The sequence below is a fragment of the Ochotona curzoniae genome, unplaced genomic scaffold, assembly GCF_017591425.1.
Source record: "Ochotona curzoniae isolate NIBS_2020 unplaced genomic scaffold, NIBS_Ocur_1.0 contig_4501, whole genome shotgun sequence".
In the NCBI taxonomy this organism is placed as follows: domain Eukaryota; kingdom Metazoa; phylum Chordata; class Mammalia; order Lagomorpha; family Ochotonidae; genus Ochotona; species Ochotona curzoniae.
In genome coordinates this window covers 7486943-7506097 of record NW_024466307.1, presented here as the reverse complement: position 1 = coordinate 7506097, position 19155 = coordinate 7486943, and the positions used below count along the sequence as shown (strand labels likewise).

Here is a 19155-nt window from a genome sequence, read left to right as displayed (position 1 = left end):
TCCAGCCAGGCCTCCCACAAGGATGACACTGGTCCAGCCACTCGAGCCGTCTTTTGGGACCTTCCCTGTGCTTTAGTAGGAGCAAAGCAGCCACACCTGGATCTGGCACTCAGTTCACCGCACCTCAACACTTGTTCTCTACTGTTTTAAGTCTACTTGAAGGCATCTATTTACCAGGCTTCTGGGGAAAGCATACATACATATATTTTAAAAGTACTTGTTGGCTGTAAAAAATGTACCTGGCATTGGCTATGAGAACCCATTTTTTTCCCCACAAATGTCTTGTCTACCAGAGTTCTATTTTGTGTAAGGATTATGGAAGCCTCATGACAACTGGCCTGTGTGTTTTGTTTGGCCATGCACTTGGCACACACAAGGCACACACAAGCTCATGTCATCGTATCAATGCCTCCATGATGAAGAGGACACTCTGCCCACACACATTTGGTTTTTTCCCATTATCTTCTCAGGAGCAATGGAACTGACTTACACAGTTTTCCACCTGTTGGAATAAATGCACTGGGTCTGGACAAAACTCCAGACACAGGGGTTTTCTGATTTGTCTCCTGTTCAAAAACGCAGCTCCTCACTCTTTTGGGGAACAGATTACAATTGCCCTTTCATATTAAGGCAGGTAGAGTTCCTTATCTAAAGGAAGCCTCTGCATCTACTGAAGCTTAGAAAGTTGGTCAGGAAGTCTGAGCAATCATTTTTCAGAAAGGTAACTATGGGATTGTGGGGTAACAATGTGAAGTGAAGAGATTAGGGTTGGACAAGACAAACACAGGAGCCAATTCCCTTTCCTAGTTCATGAGAACTGAGTCTTTCCTTCATTCCCTCATCCCCAAGTACATGACATGAATTTAATGCATGAATGTAGCTGGTTAACTCAGAAATACTGAATGAAGTAAATTTAGCTTTGATTAATGTGCAGGTATGCCACCTGGTGGCCATCCAGAATTCAAAGTTGGTGATAGGGAACTGGACCAGACACTCTTGGCATATCATGGGACATAGCCATCAAGCTCATGTTCTATTTAAGAGGTAGAATATTGATAACACCTTCACCTGGACTGTGCCTTGATCAAGGGATTCATGTGGCTTTGGGCAAGTATACAATAATTTAAGATTTAAAAAAATAAATGCTTCCATTGCCAGGTTTCTAAAATGTAATATATATTAAGTTTCTAGGAGTGCTGTATGCTTAGCTAGAAAAGTAAGCATATGTTCTATTGATTACCTGCATTTAGCATCTGAATCTTAAATTTACAAGCCAGTTTTCAATTAGCAAACATCTTGGCCTGAATTAACATTATGTACATCACAAAGCATAAAATTTAAGTAAACAGAATGGCCTCCCTTTTTAGTGCTGTAGTGATAACTGTTTCAGTTGGAAGAGAACATTGACACACTTGACTTTTTTTTTAAAGTAATTCAAAACAAGAATACATTATCCAATAGTAAAATGGTAGCACTGAATGTTTCATTCGGATAGGAAAAATTTTCAGGTACAGCTAGATTCTTTGGCTGTTGACACACCTGTCTAAGCATCTTCTCTGGAGTATTTGCCTGTCTGCATTGATACACTGTTGGTGTGTTAACACACCCTGTGAATCCCTCTGTTGTACAGCCATCATGTGAGAAGGTGGCACATCTCCACCAAAATGAAATCTTATAAAACAAAATGTTGGAACATTTTCCCATCCACTTTAAAACAGACAAATATTCCATCTTCCGTTCACTTCTCTTAATGCTCCTGATGGTCAGGTTCAAGTCAGGCCACAGCCAGGAACCAGGTACTTCATTCTGGTATCCTCTAAGGGTGGCAGGGACCCAAACATTTGGGTCATCTTCCACTGCCATCCAAGGCACATTAGCACGGAACTGGACGGGAAGCAGAGCAGCTGGGACACCAACTGGCACTCCAGTATTGGATATGAGGGTTGAAGCAGAGGTTTGATGTACCACAATACCAATCCCCGATTTTTTTTTTGTTTAATCACAGTAATTAACTTGTTCAGAACTGCTACGTTTTATTTGAGGCAGGTGCTCTTATTTGAATAAAATCACGAACTTCTTGGTGTGCATGTATTTCAAGTAATCCCGACATTTTCCCTGCAGAGCAAGCCCTCCCAAGGATGGCATCGTAACTGCTTCAGCCTTTCCCATCCTAGTATCTGCCTCCCATCTCATGCTGTATGACACACTCCTGAAGAACTGAGCCAGATCCATGGCTCGCTTTTTCTGCGAGACCTTTCAGAATCATCTACTGAATGACTTCACGAGTAAGATGGGGACAAAGATTTTCCCCATGCCTATGAATTACACAGCTTCTGAACCTTGCATATAAAAGGGATTTGGGACAACAGATTTTCATTCTCACAAATACTTGCAAGTATCGACTGAAATGGTCACTGACCTGAGATACATATAAATCCAGAAGAGAAAAAGGCCTCATTGTATGAAGATAAGTTGTCGGTCTGGGCGTAGACAGCGTACACAGACATGTGTGAGCAGGCGCATTCCACGTAGCCGGCAGTGTCCTCAACTACTTTGCAAAACTGACCGTCAGACAACCAGCTAGAACAGAAACAATAGTCACTGTTCCCCTTTCCTCAATATGTAAGGGTTGAGATGACTAGAAGAAAAAATAACCCATTGAACTTAAGTGTTCTTTCCCTTGGACTTAAGCCGACCACACTGTCAAAATAAGCACTGGCGAGAACACTCTGTCCAGGACATGACACAACAGGTTCCACAAAACACCTTAAGCAGTGTACATGCCAAGCCGACCTGCCTGAGCATTCCTGGTTCCAAGCAGCAGGCCTTCCCAAGAGGACAGCATTTCCCACCTCAGGCAGGGCTAACCCACCCACGAGGCTCTATCATTCATCAGTATCACCCTGATATGCTATGCACACTCATCCTGCCCAATTTTTTTTATAAAATCAGACTTTCGAACACCATAAATTACTTGCACGCCAATCTATGAGTCCTTTTTTCATTATTTCATATCCACTCACACTACACATGTTTTTTTCTTATTTCCCTCAAGAAGTTTCCTTTTAAAAAGTCTGGTTAATTTAGTTGAAGAAACTTCTCATGATTATAGGCTACCAAGCATCACATGGCAAGCCCTCTGGCCTTTCCACAGTGAGTAGTGGTTCAGTCATGTCTTTGGTGGGGCCTCTTAATTTTTCTACAGACAACAAACTTCCTAAACCAAATGGGAGATTTAAGCTCAAAACCTCTTAAGGTTTCACACAGACTATCTTGGTTCACATACAGCAGGTTGCATTCCAATAAACACACTGGAATTTGAGAATCTACTGCACTCTCCAGCCATGCTAGCTGCCTAACAGCGCCCACTGTAGGTGTGAGGCCCATGGCTGATGGGGAGCCGAGCTTGCTCTGCTGTCCAGCATGGAGAGGAAGGACAGAATCACACACTGCTGGGCCAGGCAAAAAGTAAACTCCAACATACGGTAAACTCCAACACTATGGTTTTCTATTGGACATGTAATGCCTTCACACAAGCCTGAGGTTACAAATGTCCAAGTTCAATCAGTCTAAAGCACGGCCATTTGTATGAGTTTAAGATTTATTTTCTGACACTAATAATTTCAATTGAATACTACTACTTGTTATAGAAAGATTTCACCAGAAGTTTGGTGTTTGGAGAACCGTTGATATCCCATCAAAGGTATTAAATGTCTAAAAATTTGTCAATTTACATGACTGAAATTTAGTAATAAATTGAATCCAGAGCCTGGCATTGACCCTAGGCTCCCTCCCAGCACTGTCTGACCCTGTAGCGTTGATCAGCTTTCCAGTCACAGTAACTTAAACCTTAAGCCAAGGAAATTATAAATCATTTTCTTCCCTTTCCTGTGCATGGCTCCAATCCCCAAAGTATTTCCCCCCATGTGAGGACTATGACTGTCAATCCTGTAGATCCCTTTTGATCCTTCCATAGAGGTTTAGCTCCTGAAGCACAGGCCCAGACGGAGCCCAGACAAGGAACTTCCTTGCCCACATTTCTCCAGGAAGATTATCTGAATGGAGAGGAAGACAGGTCACACGCACAGAATGAAGTGGCAACAAGGAAGTCAACAGCATCCTACACACATCCCTCAAGTGCTTTGTTGCATTCCCTAGCTCAGCAGTGCAGAGTACTTCCTTAGCGGCCATCTCAGAGAATGATCAGAGTATGAGAGGGTGATCAGACACTTAGGGCACCATTACAGCACACAGAGTATCAGAACACGAACAGAGTATTAGGATGAGTTCAGAGTCGTGGAACGGGGACATAGCAGGGGGACACAATGAGTATTAAATCTGGGTGGAATAGGATCAGAGAATAAAACCTGATCACAGAGAATAAAACCTGATTAAGCCGCAATCTCAGTACCAGACGACAGAGCATTAGACGAGAGTATTACGAGAAGAACACAATGGAAGTATTAGAAGACAAGAAGGATGTTAGATTGTGCTGAGAGTTTAACACCATCAGCGTGCTCAGGAGAGCTAGAACAGGATCAGAATATTAGAATACAGTTAGTATCTCAGTACACGCTCAGTATTACAACATCTCACTGCAGAGATCTCCTACTTGAAGTCCCATCTGGGACCACCATCTATGTTCGGTACAAAATTTAGGCTGCAGTGGGACTAGAACATGAAAGAACCACAATCTGTTAATATAAAGCAGCTATCATGTACCTTGCAGCAGCCTGATTCCAAAGAAGACAGAGAGACGTCTGTGGAACAATCCTGGGTTCGGCAGCATAAATCCTGTAGACAACTTCATTGTTGTTTGTCAGGAGCTGTGAACTCTGACCTTTTACACTCACAGACAAGACCTGCAAGAGTCAAAAGGAGAAAGCATTGGAGGGCGTTTTCAAGCTCAGAGTGTGACTGAGGCCCTCTCAGGATCGGACTTCTTATCCTAGGAATAGCATCACTTGCTTCCTCTTGTCATGAAGACTTGGGAATACAGGCGTTTGCACAGTCTACTGCTGACCACTTCTTGCCTCTATCTGAGTCACACAGCTGACTGGCCTGCAGCACCACCACCTCACCACAGCTTGTGTCAGCAAAAGCAAAGCATAAAATAAGATACCATGTTAGGGAATGTGATATTGTTCACTCACCACATTTTGCATCTGTTTTACTCATACAAAGTATGCAGGACTATTCCAACTAGATATGAAACATGCCACAAATGGCTCAAGATGAAATTATTTCATAATAATTCACTATGTTTCATTCTGAACAGAAACGTTTGATCAAATTAGCAGGCTTCTACTGTCTGCTCAGAAAATACCAGCGCCCAACCATGTCTGCTGTTAAATGATCAATTACCTTATTTTTCAGAGCTGGAAGTTTGTTTTCAGTTAGAAACCACTGCTGGCTGCTGTATTCTGTAAACTGGACTAATTTACACATATTTTGCCCAGCCATTATTTCTTCATCTGGGACATTTAATAGCCGTTCTGGAAGTCGAATATAATCCCCTTCCTTTCCTTCAAACTTGTGCCCATTGATTTGTTGTGGGTACCAGTGAAGAGCCAGGATGGAAAAATACGGACAGCTGTCAAGGAGGGTTTTGCTTCTGCAACAAAGAAGTGGAGAGTTGGCTGAAACAGCTGCTCGCACCTGTATATTGTCTCACATCTGTTCCAAAGCAGCCCCCGAATACTCTTCTCCGTGAACGGCAAGGACACTCCTAACCCCAGAGCGGTAAGACAGCATCTGTTCTCAGATGCTTTACGGCCAACTGCCAGGACTGCTGGCTCAAAACTTTGGCATCCTCTTATTTGACCCTAGTTGTAACCTCAAACACGGATTGTTAAAGACTGTGTTACAGCTATCATGATACAAATCCATGGCCATAAAAGTGTCTGTGTTAGTCACAGTAGAATTGGTACAGCTGGCTTGTAAGGTGTTTTCACTACATGGTATTGTGGAATAATACCCCGACTTTAAAACACTTCAGTCATGTTTCATCAATAATCACCACCACACCCTTCACATAAGTGGCAGAACTGTTAACATAACCATTGCACTATACGAAATACAACCCTGAATAGCCCCCTTAATTTTTAGTGCTTATTTAAGACAGACAGAAACAGAGCAACAGAGCACTCCCATTTGCTAGTTTGCTCTTCAAATGCCTGTAGCAGCTGGGGCTGGACCATGGCTGAAGTCAAACTAGTAACTCAATCCAGGTTTCTCATCTAAATGGGAGGAACTCAACTATTTAAGCCATGTAACCACCTGCCAGGATCCATGTTAGCAGTCAACTGGATCCAAAAGCTGGAATCAGGTATTGAATCTAGTTATTTACTATCAGAGAGGTGTTTAGTTTAACCAGTAAGCTAACCACCCACCTCTGTAAATCTGTTTTGAAGGTCTAGATACAATCAGATGTTGTGCTTGATGAAATTGCTTCCAAAACATGGCATGTTGAGATCACTTGGATGCTTGTTCTAAAGTACAGATTTCTAGATCATCCTTTTTGTAAACTGTCCAGAGGATCTCATGTAACCAGTTGTGAATCTATTTCATTTGCAAACATTGCGAGAATATGAAAATACCCAATGCTTTCCCAGAAAATTCTCGGGAATAATTCAATAAATTTTATGCACCAAATGATTAAATAGGGTCACAATAGGTGTAGAGTACATACAGCTGGATCTTAGATCTAAATGAAACCTGGTCAATGCAACTTACTCTGGGAAACACAGCAGAGAACGTTACATGCAATGTTTGAGAAAGGAGAGCTAATTTGTTCCTTTTTATATACATCTACCGTAAAAACTGTCTTCCCTAATTTAACCAGTACATTGTAATCAATACCTTCCAATAGCTATTTCCACCTGCTCAGTTCATACAGGGCTCCAGACCCCTGTGTATAGGCCTCCTGTTAGAACATTTCAATTTGGGGATGAGTTGTTTCATGCACTGCTCAAGACACCACTTGGAACTCCTCCATTCCATACTGAAGTGGCTGGGTTTGCTGCTTCTAGCTTTTTGCCCATGCGCACTCTGGGAGGCAGCACATCATGACTGAAGTAACTAGGCATCTACCACCCATGCTGGAATGAGTCCTGCCTCCTGGCTTCAGCCTGGCTCAACCCTGGTTTCACTCTCTGCCCAACACTCACAGGATAGAAGGCTCACAAACAAGGCAACCCGGTGGTCCCACAGAAATATGAGCAAGTAAATGAAAGAACTGGATCACAGGGAATAAAAGTATCAACCATCTGGCTGCATACAGCTGTACACAATGACAGAGGGGAAAAAGAATGGCAAGCCCTTTTTGACTACACAAACACATGCATGTTGTAGCCTCAGCATAGACTCAACTCAGCATAGCCCATGTCAGAGGCTTCTGAAAACAGCAGAGCAGAGCTATGACTGGCACAGAGGAGGAACTGTTCCTCCTCAGAGGGACTCTAGGGAGCAGTGAGTATTGCACTAAGGTCTCCCAACGGGGCATGCAAGCCTTTCCTGGGATATTACAGATAGAAGACGCATTCATCAGGATTAAAAGCACATGACAGGAGATGGGGAAGCTGGCTCTGTAACAACTCAAGTCCTATCACACTGAGCAAGGATGAGAGCCTGGATGATTTTGGAGCCATGGGGTTGGAGAGGAGAACTTGTTATGAACGAGATGGCTGTCATCTCCTCTGTCTTGCACAGCCTGCTGGTCGGCAGGGCTATGGAATGGAGGAGGCCAAAGAACTGAGTGTGCGTTCACTGTGGCCTGTTCCTGTGAGTCTTTACAAGTTGTGTAAGGTCCCTTCCTGGGTTTGCACATTTGTCAACATGAGTAATAAAAGCCCTAGTTATAATCCTGATTAGCCACTTCAAATGATATTTTGCAAGAGTACTACATGTACAGCTATTATAGTTTGGGCTATATGAAATTTCCAAATTTCTTCATAGATATAATCCATATTCAATTTAATACAGTATTAATATTACAGAAGTATAGTAAGTATTTATATCATTACTAGTGTGTTATATTCACCTCTTGTTCTTTTATGAGATGGACCACATCTATGAATTTCATAAGTAATTTTTGGAACCCCAAAATGGATTACACTATTATACTACATTTAAATGCAATCTTCAGAATGCCTTTGGATTTAAAAATAACACTAATGATAGCTTTTCTTGAAAAAAAAAATCAAGATCTATTCAAACACCTAATAGCCAGCTTTTAAGATAACACTGCTTTGTCAGAAGCAAGCTGTTACCAGCCAATTTTATAAATCAATTAGAAATAAAACATTGGAGGGCTTTAATACAATTTACCATAAGAATATCATTACATCACAGAGTCTGAAGAATATTAGCAGAAAATTGTCAAATTCATCATCTGCTTAATAGTTCACATGAACCACATTTCATATTTCCCCTTCCTCTCACTGGTTTCCTGCCATGCAGCTCTCACCAGGAACTAAGCAGCCTGGAGCTCAGCAACAGATGGGCACCACAAGGGAAGCACCGACAACAGCACCCCAAGCCCTCCCAGAGGTCACATTCCCTGCCTCTGGCTCTATTTAGTGGGCGTCTTCTGCTTGGCAAATAAAACAATTTCTCTTAAAAAGAAAAAAAAAACTAGCTCTTCAAAATAAGGGCACGGATTGTGGCACTCAGATTAAGTTGCCAGCGCTCCATATCGGAGTGCTAGTTTTCCTTCCAACAGCTTGACCTCGGATCTAGCTCCTTGCTGATGTACCTGGGAAAGCAGCAGAGCATGTCCCAAGTACTAGGGCCCCTGTCATTCATGCAGGAGATTGGGATGGAGTTCCGGGGATCGGACTTTGGCCCAATTACTGTGGCCATTTGCAGACTGAACCAGCAGTTAGAATTAATCTGTCATTTTGCCTATCAAATACACTCTTAAGAACAGAAGGATGTGAACATATTTAATATAGTATTTAAGACACTGCAGTGGTTGGGTGTGATATTCTTTCTGGCTTTCAATCCTAACTTCCAGTCAGTGCAGACTCTAGGAGGATGGTGGTGATGGTTCAAGCCCTTGAGGCTCAGCCATGTGGAAGACAGGCTGAGCTGCTGGCTTGCAGTTCTCGACCTAACCCAACCCTGCTGTATGCAAGCTTTCAGGGAGTAAACCAACAGACAGGAGTTCTTGCTTGCATGTATTCTCTGTTCATCCTCCTCAAAAACAAATAGGAGGAATACATCATCAGCAAGAAACATTTTTCCTGTAGCTATGTAGCTACAGTACTTATTACCAGTAATTAATGTCTTCAATGGAAGCACATGGAGGGGTCAGCAGTGCAGTGCATCATGCGAAGCTGATGTGGGTCACATGGTCATCCCCCTCGGGTACCTGCTCTGGTCCCGGTTGCTCCACTCTCCCTGTTCACGCACTGGGAAAGCAGCATGGGGTGCCGAGTGCCTGGCTTCCTGTGCTCACACAGGGGAGCTGAATGGATCTCCAGACTCCTGCTTCGGCTTGCTGCAGCCCTAGCCTCCAGCCAGGTGAGCAGTGAAGCGATAGATGGCAAAGTCTATCTCCCCAAGTCTTTGGCTTTCAAAGAAACAAATATTTCTAAAAAACCGTTGTATTGATTATATAATTCTCAGTTATAGCATCCGAATATCCACTTGAGCCACATATTTCTGTGTAAACTGTGGGGAGATACATGTGAGAAAGTGTTCGTGGCATAAAAGATACTTACTTCTCAGCAGGAGAGCCACAGGTGACATTCGTCAGCAAAGAAAAGGCAAAGTTCTCTGTCACCTCGGCCAAGTGGACGAAGCCCCGCGTGTCCTTACGCTTCGGATTGATGAGAGAACAAAGGATCTCATAGAGAAGAGCTCGGCTTTCTGGACCTAAAGCTTGATTTTTCCCTTCGACAGTTATCTAGGAAAATGAAAAGTAAACAAGTAAGGATGTATGTTGTTCACGCTAAACTTAAATGCCGGGATCTAGAACGCATTGGTTATTAACAATGATGAATGCTCAAACACAAGAAAGCTATGAAGAAGTGCCATTAGCAGCAAAACTAATTTCAAATGCAAGGATGTGCACTTCAAAAAACAAAGTAAGAAAAAATTATCTCAAAGGTGATTTTCTATTTAACCATTACGTAAATTCAAAACAGGGCTTTTTGACTTTATCCGAGTCTCGCACTGCCCACCCAGCAGCACACATTACATTTCCTCGGTACCACGACCCCTCGCAACAAACCTAGGATGATCTTGAATTCATTGGTCTGTTTCTCCCATTGATGAGCTCATGTCATCTACATTCTTTTGAAAGACATAATTTTATTTGAAAGGCAGATTTACAGACAGAGAAGGAGAGAGATCTTCCACCCACCATTTCACTCCCCAAATGGGCTCAAAGGCTGGAGCCAGGCCTGTCTCAAGCCAGCGGTTTCCTTCAGGCCTAGCATGTGGGTGCAAGGGTGCAAGGATCCAGGCCACCCTTCAGAGCTTTCCCAGGCAGGGAGCTGGATTGGAAGTGGCGCAGCCAGGACTCGAACTGGTGGCCATATGGGATGTCAGTACTGCAAGTAAAGGCTACTTACTTTACACCTACTACATCATGGTGTTAGCTGCTCCACACCTTTTGAAGTGCTTTGTACACTAGTATAATTAGAAGCTCATAGAACTCACGATCTAAATTCATGAACACAGACATCCCAAAGAAGTTAAGGAAGAATGAAAAATAATCCACAGGAGGCAAAATAGAAAAATAGAGAAAAGACCTTCAGAAATACAAATACATACAATAGTTCATCGCTCCAACTGCGATTTGGTTTTCGGTTAGTTCAGCTGAGAAGGCAGTGAAGAGGGCCCACGTGCTAGGGATTCCACTGTCTGTAAGGACTTCCTGGCTGCTATCTTCACCCTGGTCCAACCCCAGCGGTTGAGGCCCTCTGGCAACACTAAGAAACAAATCTAGGGGTGAAGGGAAATACACTGCTGAGCAAATGTCACCTTGTTCTCCAAGTTTAAAACAGGGTTCCAAACAGGCATCAGGCATGGCCTTGAAAAAGGTCTACATAAGATAATTGCTCACGACTTTGTCGTAACTTCACTGTAACTGACCTTATACCTGAGTGTGATTTTTTTTTAATTTGATCTGTAAATTTGCACAATGCAAACCAAGCACTGGGCTGGCAGGCACCTCTCACCTGTCCTATTAAATGCACCACGGCACTGAGCTGTTCCTCCGTGTTCTCTGTGGCCACCCTCAGGCTGAGCGTGTGGAGCACCCGGCTGAGGATGTCGGCATCCAGGGGCTGGTGCAGCTGCTCTGCAAGCCCCCACACAGCCTGCGAATCTGCGTCCGACACCAGCGTGACATTGGCTACCCCATACATGTCGTCGACCCTGGCACCTCCTTGTGGCTCGGAAAGCACAATCTGGAAGCGCTTAGGGAACGGATTTAAGGACCCCGTCTCTGGAGTCAGGGTGATGTCCAACACAGTGCTTCTCTGGCCAGGCTCAAACACCAACGTGCCCTTGGTTTTCACAAAATCCTTCCCAGACACGGCAGGGGACAGGACGGTCCGCCCGATGGTTTCAGCGCTCCTCAGCTCCTGGTAGTGAAAGGACTCCACTTCAGTGACACTGCCAACCCTCTCCCCGCCCCCAAATCAAATTCATACTTCTTACACAAACTTCATTTACTTTAACCAAATGGAAAACACCACATGTGGTTTTGTACTTTTTCATATCCCCTAGGATAAGTCAGACAGATGAACACACATGATACAGGGCCGAGGTTAGGAAAGACAAATGTGGAAGGATGGTGAGCGAACCACTGAGCTCCCTGGAGGGTGAAGCCCCAGGCCCTAAGCACAACATGAGTTCTGGCAGCAGCCTCAGAATGAGGAGAGCCAATTCTTTGCTTGCAGCTGTTAGAGCAAACCACAGAGGTATGGGGAAGATACCCCAGGCTTACCCGAGTGCTGAAATTGACAGACATCCTGAGTCCAGTCCCCCCATCTCGGGCCACCTGCAGGCTGATCAGTGTGGCCTTCCTGAGAGTCACTGCCAGCCGGGAGCCCACAGCAAAGTACACAGTACCTCCCGGCTCAGGGGAGACTGTGATCTGGGCAAATCTGGCGCTGCTGTTTATTTCTGCCCCAGCAGTCACTTCATACAGTTCCACAAAAAAGTGCATTTCAGCTTGAGACACCTGGCCAAAAAAAAGAAAGGATTATTGCTAACAAACTCCTATTTCCAGACACTTCTAATAAGAAATAGTATCATTCATATGCATTATTACTGAAATAAATATACATTGAGAGAGGACTCTTGGATAAATACAATAGAAAATCCAAGCTAGATTAGTAGGGAAATTCTTTTCCTTCACTTGTTTCCTAAAAACACATTAATTTTTCTGAGTTATCTTCCAACTAGAAAATCCAGGCCAGGGAATATTTGCATTATGAAAATAAATGAAGTCCATCAGTCCAATGATATCCCATAGCATAGCTAAGAGCTTGTGTAAGTTCATCTTTTCAACGGGGATGAGTTTCCACACCAGCTACCCAATGATATGTATAACTTACTACACATAAAATGTATAAAATTCCACAAAGAATTTCCTTGGCACTTGGGTAAAAACTTAAAACCATCGCTACCACCACCACTGCACTACACAAATAGCTGCTTCCGCAGAGAGGCAGAGTGGAGCACAGGGCCCAAGACACGGCGGGATAAGAGAACTGCAATAGGGAAGGTGTTTTCATTTCCTTGGGCTTTATTTCGTGTATTTTAAAGGGTTTTACATTGTAAAAATGGTCAAATGCCGCTCAATTTTCTACTTCTACCCAGTTTTTCCAAATGAACTGAGTTTCATTATCAAATACGTTCCAGTCTAATCTCCCAATTATACTGTATTCTTCTGCTATGTTGATTTTTTCCTCAATTTCTAGCTGATTTTGCAAAGCCTGAATTAAGTTTTACAACACACTGCCAATCATCTGTTTTCAACTGATCATTCACTTTTGCACAGCTGTCTATAAATTTTAGTGGTATTGTTCACAACTTGAAATATCCCAAAGAAGCCATGGTATCTTTAAACTGCATGTGTCTAATTTGATATGGTGTATCATTTTTATCAGCCAGGACGTCCTTCATCATTTGTTTTGTAATACTGATAAGCATTCGGTCCTGAAACAAAACAACAAAACCTCCACTGTTCCCATGATATACAGCTTAGTCACACAATAATTCAACTTGATCTGTTTTATAAATGTGGTTAACTTTTCTATAGCAACACATCATTCCACTGTGTTCAGGACCAACTATCAGAAAATACTGAGGTATGGAAATGACAGTATTCTATCTAAAAACTAGATTTAGAAAATACGATTAACTCAGCCACAAGGAAAATAGAGGTAACTATACATAAGAGCTATTACCCCTAACGGAAGAGAAGCTTTTGTGAACTCGGTTTCCTTAAGTATTTTAGCATATCATATTCCAAGCGATTCCATATTCCAGTAAAATAATCATTTTTACTGTGCTTTAGGATATCACTAACATCCAGAAATAATCACCTAAATATGAGTAATGTAGAATATACACAGCTAGTCTAGCACCTAAAGGGATTTTCCAACCTCAGTAAAACAACATTCTATTCTGACAACCATCCCAAAGTCCATTAGGAAATGGGGGCTCATAGATCACGTCTGAACTTTGAGACTCCCAGACACCTGGGGATCAGATAAGATCCTATCCCATGTGTAACTGCCAGCAGATTGCTTCCCAAGCTAGAAGCATGTTTGCAGGGGGTTTTTTTGCACCAGTTGGTTAAGAGCAACTTTTCCTGGGTGCAGAACTCTCAGAAGCAGATAAACAGTACAGTCATAGTGTTATGGTATCTCATATAAGTACTTTCAAATATATTTTTCAGGGCTAACATCATGGCATAATGAGTAAAACTACCTGCTACACCACCTACATCCCATATAGGCTGCTCCACCTCTAATCCACCTCCCTTCTCAAGGCCTGGGAAAAGCAATTGAAGATAGTCCAAGTGCTTGGGCCCTTGCAAGGAGCTCCCAGTTCAGGCCTGACCTACCCCTGGCCACTGTTCCTCTCACTGCAACTCTTTCAGATAAATACTTAATCGAAAATTGCAGCAAATGCTTAAACACTGAGCTTTTTCCACGATATCTTCAGATTTAGATATTTAAGAAATTAATATTTTAATCATTATTACGATTATTTAATAATTATTAATAATTAAGGTTTTAGTTAGGATTCTAAATTAAGATTTAGAAATTAAGCTGATTACTGTGAAGTGAGAATTTGGAGGAAAAAGGGGAGGAAAGAGAAGAGGGAAGAACTCATTCTTCTAAATGAGTATTGTGAAAAATGTGAAATCTACTCATTTTATATAAAAAAATACATGCATGTTACATTCTGACAGCAATTTTAAGTGTATTTTTGTAGTTGCATGTTTGCCCAGGGAGGTTTCCCACAAGGGACAGTTGGACCTGAAGGAAGCTTAGAAAGGCAAAGAATCCAGCCAGGAGGAACATGACTATTTGGCAAGTTTCAGGACACAGCCAGCTCTCTACAGTCCATTGTTCAGCAACACAGCAAGATGGACGCAGAAAAGCTCCACAGAAACATGTTGTCTCAGTAACCTGCCTTTAAAAATCACTGGTGATAAGAAAATAAAGTTAGATATCAAAAATGCTGTACCTCGTGGTGTCTTACCTTCCCTGGCTTGCGTTCAATGGTGATAAAGCATTGTGTTTGCCTCGCGGTGCAGGTCGTGGTCCCAGATACAGACACAAGTTCATCCATCAGGTTGACCCCATCTTTCTGCAGCACAACGGCTGTTTTGTTGAGTGAGACTCGCCACGAGACCCTGACATCTTCAAAGGCCCTGTGAACAGAGCAACCCTTGCAAGTGTACTCAGTGTCACCCCCTGCGTCCAACAGCAGTGCATTATCACTGTGCCTCACCACGTCTTAACATCCAAAATCCAGGCCTTGCTTTACCGCCGATACGTCAAGGGCCCACTTCTCTTCATCGCAGGTAGGAAAAGCAAGGCTTGGGTTTTATGCAGTATTGTTTGACTATGTTCAATGTTATGATTCTACTAACTGCTCTGTATCAAAAATGTGAAAACAAAAATTCTAAGAAAAACCTCAACTTCGAGTAAATGCTCCTCAGACTTCACACAGGACTTCCTAAAAGGAAAATCTTACTGTTAAGAACGGCTGTGACTATGAACATACAGGGTGAGTAGGGGCCTACATTTTCAAAGAATATTTGGCTGCAAAATAAGAACTCCAGCATATGCAGGTGCGAAAGTGACGGGCCTTCAAACATAGTCACATCTAGTACCAAGGTGTGGTAGGAACTGGGACGCTGCATACTACGCTGGGTCAAGCCATTGTGTTTAGGGAGCGATCAGTGTTCTAAATATGAAGGAGCAATCTGTCACAGGACCTGTGAGTAGCACTTTATGGTATTCAAAGTATTCATGGTCGCCCCAGTGATCATCATAAACCACTTGCATTACGTTGCAGATACCACAGATTAACAAGGAAAGCATGTGAACAAGGTATCAAATCCCCTGCCTGTATGAATTAAACTAGGCATCATATAGACACACAAGACAGACACTGCACAGACACACACCCCCTACCTGTCTGGCTGCCTGGAAACGGTGAGACGCAGTCTCCCCTCATCAATTCCTTCGGCCAGCTCCAGTCCACTCTGAGATTCCTCACTGAGTCCTATGATGCCGTTGTGAAGATCACTCCCTGAGAAGATAAATGCAGGGTTCCAGTGTGTTCAAGAACAGGGGAGAGAAAAAGTATCTTCAACATTTCATGAATCTTGCCAGCAAGAGAGTGAGAAATTTGCAAGTGAGTGGGAAGATCAACATTTCTTAAAGATCTTTCCTAAAAATAGGCTAAAAAATGATAGCCTCAAGATGGCTCACAGTTTGAGAACAGAAGGCCAGAAGGAAACATCAGCCCCTACTCTTTCCCACACACCCCTACCCCTCATCCCCTTCTCTGCTGGGATCCGGGTTTAGAGCCAACTGCACCACACACGTTACACCTGTTTTTCTACTGAAAGTCAGCTGAGTCTCAGAGAAGCGAGGTCCTATCAGAACAGCAACAGTGACTGCTCTGTCTCTGCACCCAACTACCATTGGACAAGGGTTTACAAACATCTACTGAATAAATGAACTCTGTTCTACTGTTTTATTTTCCTACAAGTAGGTTGATGTCAAGACTTATGTTTCATCTTCAGGCATTTGCCCCAGAACAAACTAGAACCATAAAGAAACATGCATTCATCTGATGATCAAATCTTCCTTTAGGCAATGCCTAACGGTCTAGGAACAATAGTATTAAACACTTATTCATCAACTGACTTCAATAGTGTCTTCTTAGAGCCTGAGCACTTCAAAGCCCAGTGAGCACACAGGTTAGCTTTTCAGCTTGAAAGTGTCAGTTCCTGTCATTTTCTACTTCAGTGGCTCAAGTTTGTAAAGTGATCCTAGAAGCCATGTCAGTCAAGCAATCTCCCGCAGAACCCATCTGTGTACACCCTGAAAGCTGACTCTGGCAGTTTCAAGGAGACAGAACTCAGAAGTTAGAGACCAAGTCAGGTTAGGGAAATAAAAAAACATGCAACTGCCCTGGTGATGGGACAGCTAGCCTTGACCAGCACCTCATCTGATGCCTAGCTGTAAAGTGTAACACACTCAAGCACTGGATGCAGGACAGCCATCCGAGGATCTCCTGTGTGTGTGGTCTCAGCTAAACTGCCGACCCTCAGCCTCACCAATGAGCCACTGCCAAGGCTTCTCAACCTGACTCAGAATCTGACATACACTTCCTCTCCTAGGCAGAACTTGCTTTGTTGTTCCTCCTGGAAGTTTGCAAGCTTCTCACAAGGAGAACCTTTGTTTTTTTTTCCAAGGCAATCGTTGTTATTACAGCCCTAATCAAAATACTTACCTTGCCACCGCTACAGTAATTTCTAAAGATCATTCCAGACTTCTAAGGAACCAATGATCAAAGACTAAACTAGGTCTTCCCTGATTAATTTTGAAAAGAATCACGTGAATGGGCCTGAAGCTATCGCCAGGTAAAGCACATCACATGACATTAGCAGTTAAGTTTGCTGAGGAGATGACCATGCGATGTTGGCCCGATGGACGGCTGCACACCAGCGTATCTTACAGTGCTCCACTGAGGGGTCAGTCTTGGACCTGATGTACCACCAGGGCACTGGTGTGCCTTTCTGCTGATAAAGTATGAAAACACAGGCATTCCAGTTGGCACCCAGCTACCCTCCGGGGTCCTCAGTCTCTCCTGCCTCCCCTGGCCCTGCCCAGGAGCTCCAGATCTCCCTACGACCCAGTAGTAACTGATGTTGTGCTTCTAGATAGACCTCATCGTGATCAGTCTACACGACAGCAAAAGTGACGCCAAGTATTGTGAATTGTCTTGATTCTTTTTGCTTTACTTTTCTGAGTTATTTCAAAATTCTTGCCCTGTAGTTGAGAAACCAATTTCTTCATTTGATCTAGCTTTCAATTGCATTTCTTTGTTTCATGAAGTTTTCTTCTCCAAAATGTGTTTCATTCTCTCTAGGTGCAGATGGAGTTCCAGGCTTCTGACTTCGGCCTAGCCTAGCCCTGGTCTCTGTGGTCATTTGTGGAATAAATGAGCAGATAGAATAGCTTTGTGCACATCTCTCCCTCAATCAATAGTTCTACCTTTCAAATAAACATTTAAGAAAGCAAAAGGACTCTGTCATCACCATCACTACAAACACACCTGCGATGATGATCACGGCAAATTCAGCAAAGCCAGCGTCATCCTTCCCCTTTACAATCTGTGCTCCTCCTTGAGGGTCCGTGAGAAGCACAAAGAAGAACTCCTGCCCTTCAGGCTCATCATCATCCACAATTGGAATGGACACTTGATGCTCCCATTCTCCCTCCAGGAACGCCAGGACAAGAGTTTGTTCTGTGAAGTCTTCTTCTTCTACTGCCCACATTAGATGAGATATCAGAGAGAGATTGTGGGGAGGCAACAAGTTTGGTTCCTTCTCAGCACGTCTCCCACCAAGGGTTCTAACCGTCACACTGACATTGCCAGCAAACCCACCGGTCCTTCGGATCAAAACTTCCACAGAGTTCCACGTGCCATTCTTCACCTCCTCCTCAACGTAAACAATGGGTGGTCCAAGGCTGAAGGTTCCCTGATTGGCAACATCAGCAGTCATGGTGGCCACATCAGGCCTCTCTGACGCAGTAGGTGTAGCATCAAGGGAGATGAGCTGCTCTGGGATGGCAGGTGCACCTGTTGTCTCGGTGACAGCAGTGAGCGTCTCTGTTATTAGTGGAAGGGTGGTCATCTCGTTTGTGTGAGGATGTGTCGTAGAATCCACTTGTACTGAGGTGAGACCAGTGTCAACTATCATGGTCACAGAAGTCATAGGGAAAGAAACAGCTGTTCCTGCCAGGTCATCATCATCATCATCCAATATTGTGATCACTGCCACATGGAGGTATGGATGCAGGCGTGGCCCCCAGAGAGCACCAAACTTCTGTAATCCCCCGACTTCGACTGCAGTAAGATTAATGTAAAAAACTTCTTCTGTCTCAACAAGCTGGTCATTAAGAATAACGACTTCAAACTCCGCCTCTGTCTGGAACTGCTGAAAAAGCAGTTCCCCATTGGGAACAGGCTGAAAGTCTTCCAGAGCCCTGGCACTTCCTGCGGTTGTCTGGTAGGAAACTTGAATGAGATCGCCACGGAACCCAAACAGTCTCTCTACATGTAATCTAACTGTCCGTGTTTCTTCTGACACAACGATGTTTCTGGAATGAGGAGCAAACTGGAAGATTCCCATGGGTTCAACTTCTGTCATAGTGAAACCTTGCCTGGAAAGAAATGACTCCGTGAGAACTAGAGTAACACTATAGAGCATTTGCATTTACAAGTTAAGACACTGCTCGAAGGTACCATGTTCTTTCAAGTCCCATTCAGCCCTAACTACTAATAGGTAAGGGCATAGGCCACCTATGAGCAGCAGCAGAAGCAGCAGCAAGAGCAGCACCCAGCACATCTGAGCTGAGCAGAGCATCCAGAGGC

At 43.5% G+C, this 19155-nt stretch overlaps 1 protein-coding gene across 1 annotated transcript in view; it reads right to left on the bottom strand.

Moving 5' to 3' along the window:
- The window catches only part of ADGRV1 (adhesion G protein-coupled receptor V1), a 366107-nt gene that overhangs the window by 202358 nt on the left and 144594 nt on the right, over window positions 1–19155 (bottom strand). The window contains exons 74-82 of the mRNA XM_040985862.1: window positions 17833–18944; window positions 15678–15795; window positions 14737–14908; window positions 11963–12199; window positions 11190–11597; window positions 9726–9910; window positions 5365–5614; window positions 4723–4862; window positions 2420–2580 (exon numbers count right to left, since the gene is read on the bottom strand). Of these exons, the coding sequence (XP_040841796.1) occupies window positions 2420–2580; window positions 4723–4862; window positions 5365–5614; window positions 9726–9910; window positions 11190–11597; window positions 11963–12199; window positions 14737–14908; window positions 15678–15795; window positions 17833–18944 (2783 nt within the window). The remainder of the gene's footprint in view (window positions 1–2419; window positions 2581–4722; window positions 4863–5364; window positions 5615–9725; window positions 9911–11189; window positions 11598–11962; window positions 12200–14736; window positions 14909–15677; window positions 15796–17832; window positions 18945–19155) is intronic.